Source organism: Abramis brama (assembly GCF_963993115.1).
Source record: "Abramis brama genome assembly, chromosome: 18".
Taxonomy (NCBI): Eukaryota; Metazoa; Chordata; class Actinopteri; order Cypriniformes; family Leuciscidae; genus Abramis; species Abramis brama.
The window spans coordinates 24882677-24888676 of NC_139980.1; the positions used below are offsets into that span (position 1 = coordinate 24882677).

The 6000-nt window shown below is 37.9% G+C and overlaps 1 protein-coding gene across 1 annotated transcript in view; it reads left to right on the forward strand.

Annotated features, from left to right (window-relative positions):
* Positions 1-5723, forward strand: part of vsnl1a (visinin-like 1a) — a 43446-nt gene extending 37723 nt beyond the window's left edge. Inside the window, exons 3-4 of the mRNA XM_084090696.1 lie at positions 2535-2750; positions 4039-5723. Coding sequence (XP_083946822.1) covers positions 2535-2750; positions 4039-4236 — 414 coding nt within the window. The 3' untranslated portion in view covers positions 4237-5723. The remainder of the gene's footprint in view (positions 1-2534; positions 2751-4038) is intronic.
* Positions 5724-6000: the final 277 nt, after the last annotated feature.

A 6000-nucleotide genomic window follows, 5' to 3' on the forward strand; every position in this document is an offset into this window, starting at 1 on the left:
TCATCATGTACTGATAGATCGGCAGCTGTTTGACCGAAAACTTCTTTGAAGTGTTGTATGAAACCGGAGAGGGATTTGACGACTTCCGAATCCGAATTCCACAGAGACTGTGCTCACTGAAGTGCTTGCCCAGACAGAAGTGAAATGATGAAAGCAACACGAGCTGAATCGTTGATGAATTGATGTTCTTGCATGGAGAAATACAAAGATACCTGAAGTAGAAACCCACTGCAGTCCTCTGCCTCACCGGAGAATGTCGCTGGTCGGGCCATGGGACACGCTGAGGCAGTGAACAAAGCAATGGGCGCTTGAGGAAGTGAAGCTGAAGAGGTGTGTTGATGAATGGCGATCGGATTGACAGGTGAACTCGCTGTGGATTCCGAAAGATTCTGCATGGTGGTCTGATCTTCTGTCAGGTTTGGCATAGACAAAGCAGACAGAATGGTAAGTTAAATGCTTTAATTTGCAGAATGGATCGGTACAGCGAAACAGGTGAGTAAACAGTAAGTTGAATTTCAGATGATAGCTTAACTGAAGTGTAACCAAGTCTCTCTCTTTCTCTTGCAGATGATGATGGAGTTCCTTAGAAGACGGAATGATGACTGGCTGAGAAGATCGGGATCGAAGGTAGGTATACAGGTAAGTATGGCAGAGAGTCTGTGTCATGTATAGACAATATCAGACAATGACTGAATGTTTGTAGCAGGTATATATGGGTGAACTGATGATGAGGTCCAGGTGACGGTGATTAGTAATCAGGTGACAATGAGCGTGTGAATGACTGAGTGGGCGGAGTGAGGGAATGAGTGGAAGGAGATGGTGATGGAATCCTGACAGTAGGCAATTTCAAGTTTTGATGTTGCGGGCACATTTGGTACACAATCACACACTCTTTTCTCCCATTTGGTGCAAACTATGAGAATCTCATTTCCCAGTCTTTGAGCATGGCATCTGTTCCTAAGTGCTCAGAATTTATTATTAGCTTAGTTCAGCCCTGCCATCACACTCCAGTGATTCCATCGTTTAATATTTAGCAGGCAAATAACTCAAATGTGAGGTTAGGTAACATTTAAAAACATTTACACTGGGTTCTCAAATATGGAGTGATACACTTGCAATTCTCAGCTATTGCATTTGCTCAAAAAAGACCTTAATGTATTTGCATTTCCCTTTCGGGTTAGAAAACATCATATATTTGTTGTCAGTGGTGCCTATAAATCTTCACTTTATATGAGTGTCTTCATCTTGGCGCCAGCATGAAAACCCTTTATCTCCCCCTGTTGCTCATTAGATTGCAAATCAGTGGTGTTTTTGGCACTATAGGTGACAGATAGTGCTTTGGCTGGGACTGCATTGGGAACGCGTGAATGTAATGTTTGCCCTCAGTCACTGAGAGGGTAACAATATTAGAAGGGGAATGATGCCCTTCTTCAAAGAGAAGCTGTGTGCTGCTCTTGTACCGACTGCACAGCTCACTTCCGCATTGCAGCCCTCTTCTGCAATGAGGCAGACACTGCGCTGATTGCCTGAGTTAACACACATACTGTACACATACACTCACCCACCTACCACTAAGATCTCCTGCATACATAGTGCTATCTGTGAAGTTCCTGTTGTTTCAGCTTGATGCAACAAAATGACAGTTAAAGTCCCGCAGCACTAAAACGAAGCTGTTTTTTAATAGGAGAAAATATAAAGATGAGCATTTCTGACCAACAGAAATAACAGTATTGAGGTCATTCCTGTGATTCAGTACCTTTTCAACTCTGCTGCTTTTTAAAAAATGAAATTACTTCTGTAATTAAAGGACGTACGCTACCATTCAAAAATGTGGGGTCGGAAGGATCTTTTAATGTTTTTGAAAGAAGTATCTTATGCTCACCAAGGCTGCATTTATTTGGTCGAAAATACAGAAAAAGATATTGTAAGACTGTTTTCTATTTGAATATATTTTTTAAAAATGTTATTTTTTTCAGTCATGACAGCTTAATTTTTTGCATGATTCTTCAGAAATCATTCTAATATGCTGATTTGGTGCTCAAGAAACATTTCTTATTATATTATTGATGTTGAAAACAGTTGTGCTGCTTAATATTTTTGTGGAAACCATGATACATGTTTTTTTTTTCAGGATTCTTTGATGAATAAAAAACTGCATTCATTTTTATAGCATTGTAAATGTCCTTACTGTCACTTCAGATCAATTTAATGTGGTCTCGCTGAATAAAAAGTATTAATTTCGTAAAAAAATGAAATCCCAAATAAGACTTTCAGGAATATGCTTTGCTCAGCTTCAGGGACTTTGAGAGTTAGAATTGAGAGTTATCTTACGAGGGGTTGCTTAAAATGATTGATTTTAATCTTTTGTCTTTAATGACCAGGCTTTTGTTATTTTAAAGGCATTTTTCAAAAGACTATCAAGATAGAAAATGAATTTTAGGACAGATAAAAACAAACAAACATAAACTTAGATTACCAATTAAAACAATATTGATTATAAATTGATTAATTGTATTGTCTTTCCTCTTTTGCAGTTTTTTCCTTATGGTGATGCCTCAAAGTTTGCTCAGCACGCTTTCAGAACCTTCGACAAGAATGGAGACGGCACCATCGACTTCAGAGAGTTCATCTGTGCCCTGTCCATCACATCACGAGGCAGCTTCGAACAGAAACTCAACTGGGCCTTTAACATGTACGACCTGGATGGAGACGGCAAAATCACACGAGTTGAGATGCTTGAGATCATTGAGGTACTCGATTCAGTCTGTTCTTCTGTTTACTTGCGTAAAGAAATGAAAGATAATCAAAACTAAATTAAAATTTAAGCCACCTAAGAAAAGCCCCAAGGCCCCAACTGTCCACAACATTTTTTAAAGGCCCACTGACTTTTACAATTTTCATGCTTTACTGGATAACATAAATATGTTTTACTCACAATTTCTATAGAATAAAATATTTTAGAGCTTGGCATAACTAGAAAAATGTATATTCTTTATAAAAATTTATTAAAACATTAAGATAATTTACATGATTTTTCCAAGTCTAGAAATGGACCATGAGAATGGATTTCACACTTTTAAATTTAGGCTACCTCATATTATCCAGGTTTTTCAAGACTGTGGGAACTTTGGTTACTCAAAGAAAAAAAAGAAAACATTTGTTGTGGGGGTGAATTAAAATAAATGTCATGATTTTAAATTGTTTCGATATATTTTAATGCTAATTTTCTTTCTTAGAAACCATTGTTCTATGTCTATTAATTCCAAGCTCTGAAATATTTTAGGGATGCACGATATATCGGCCACCATATCGGTAGCGGCTGATATATGTTAATTTTTAATGTTATCGATATCTGCCCGACAAGAAAATGTGGCTAATATATTAAAGCCGATAAATAATGGATTATGTCCATCAGCTGAGACACTTCAGATGTGCACTGTTCGCCATGATGGTTTTAAATTGCTTGAAATATGACTGGAATCACTTCAAAAAAGGAAAATACAGTTAAGTGCAACATGTGCAACGCAAGCATGTAATATAGACTACATATAATTATAATGAGAACATTTGAATTGTGTGCTTGGGACATGGCTTTTAATGGCGGTGAGACTTTTGTATTTGTAATCAGGTTTCTCGGCCTGTATGTTGGTTATCGGCTTTCAAATATAAAGAATTATCGGGCAAAAGGTTCATATCGGTGCATCCTTAAAAAAAAATTTGGGGTAAAAATTGTTGGTAAAAATATTTCTTAAATTCTTATCCTTGATCCTTATCCAGAGAATCATAAACAACTGGAAAATACATGGGGCTTTCAAATATTGTTGTGGACAATATGGAGCCTAGGGCTGCGTCCGAAGTCGCATACTCTCTCGGTACTTATTTAGGAGTTTAGGAGTCAAAAAGTTTGAGGACCACTGTTCTATGTGGAGTGAGTCGCCCCCTCATGGTCAGAGAGAGAGTGGACAGGAAATGGAGGGGGATTGACTCTGACTTTCCAAAAGATTTGAATCTAAATTGTTCTGCTTTTCTCATTTCAAGGCAATCTACAAGATGGTGGGGACTGTTATCATGATGAAGATGAACGAGGACGGCCTGACGCCCGAGCAACGGGTCGACAAAATCTTCAGTAAGATGGATAAGAACAACGACGACCAGATCTCATTGGAAGAGTTTAAAGAAGCAGCAAAGGGTGACCCCTCCATTGTATTACTGCTGCAGTGTGACCTGCAAAAATGAGCGTCTCGGAAAAGAGCCAGGGACTGCACAAATGATTAATGTTCCATTCAGTTTGCAGCTATTTCCACTGATAAAAAAAGTTGCTTGGACTACCTTTCAATGAATCCGCTTCCTGTGTTTGAAACACTTGTGTGCATGAGAATGTTCTTTGCTAACGAATTTCACATACGCACCCACACAAACACCTTTGCACACACAAACACTCTCTCACACACATACAGAACATGCCATGCATACACACATACATGCACAAATAGAATTATATGAATATTAACACATACATATTAAGTTGTCAAAATTAACTGCCAATATGTGAAGAGTGTGCAAAGTACCTTCTGAATCCACTGGAGCTTGCGCATCATTGATGTGCTGTATTAAATCGAGCTACTATTTATTGTACTGATGCTAGCTATGTGTACCATATACTGCGTAATGTCAACCGAACTGATTCTTATGGTAATCGTAACTATTCCGGATTTACCCACTCGTCTGGATGGACAAAAAGATAAGCTCATGTCCATCGAACTTTTCCCTTCAAATGTGCTTGTTCTGTTGGTGAATATAAATGTAGTTTCTTTGCATGCCATTAGGTTTGCCTTAATAATGCTTCCCTCATTTGCATCCTGCATAAAGAATGATAACAAGCCTTATTTAAAAGAAAAAAACAGCTATTGAAATTTGAGTTGTGCAATAGAATTAGATGGATAATTCATTGGTTTTGCAAAGATCTTCAAATGTGGTGCACTAGATGGGAAAAGGCTAGTATTATAGTACACCTTCTATGTCTAGCATGTACATCACATGTGAGGGGGTTAAATGTGACCGAATGTAATCGGTGAGAACAATTCCACCACTGAGACCATGCATTCATTGTCATGGTCGAAATATTATGCCATTAAAAAATATCCCCATATTAAACTTACAAGCAGAATGTGATCAGATGAAATAAATTGCATATCAGTGTGCAGATTAATGTGGGGCCTAGGCATGGAATGAATTTGTGAAGATCATTTTTGAGTTGTGTCATTAGGTTTAAAGATGATTTTGCCTCAAACATGTACCTGTTGGAACTCCCAACTCGTTCTTGACAGCTGAAACCATCCAAGACTGTATTTAATCATACTTTTTACACGCTGTTCTTCAATGAGAACTCCAACTGAGGGTTTTAAAGGTCAGCCCTAATGTTATTACTTTTTAAATCCAGGCATTTGCACCAACTGCACATTTTGAGCACTGACTCGATTTCTAAATACGCACATTTCTGTGCTCCATTTGAAAGTACATTCTGCCAGTGTCAAGAGCTTTACACAAGCATAACCTTTGTCATTGTAATGTTTACCTACGTAGGCACCGCACCAAATTCATGCAATGGCAAACTTTTCCAATTTAAAAGTTATTTTGTACATGTAGCATGTATTGTGCCCCTGACGCCATGGCTGCACTAACTCCTTGTGTTGTGGTTTAAACTAATAAAAGAGTATATGGGATATTTTCTCAATGTCTGGGTTTATTTGGTTGTCAATGTAGATACTGAAATGTATTACCTCACCTGCACTCACCATATAATTTGTTAAAGGAATAGACTGTTGAGGGATAGATTAGATCCTCAAGTTGTTCCAAACCTGTATGACTTTCTTTCTTTTGCTGAACACAAAAGAATATATTTTGAAGAATGTTGGTAACTAAACAGGCCCAGGGGTCCCATTGACTTCCATAGTATGGAGAAAAAAAATTAACCAACCGTCTTCAAAATATCTTCTTTTT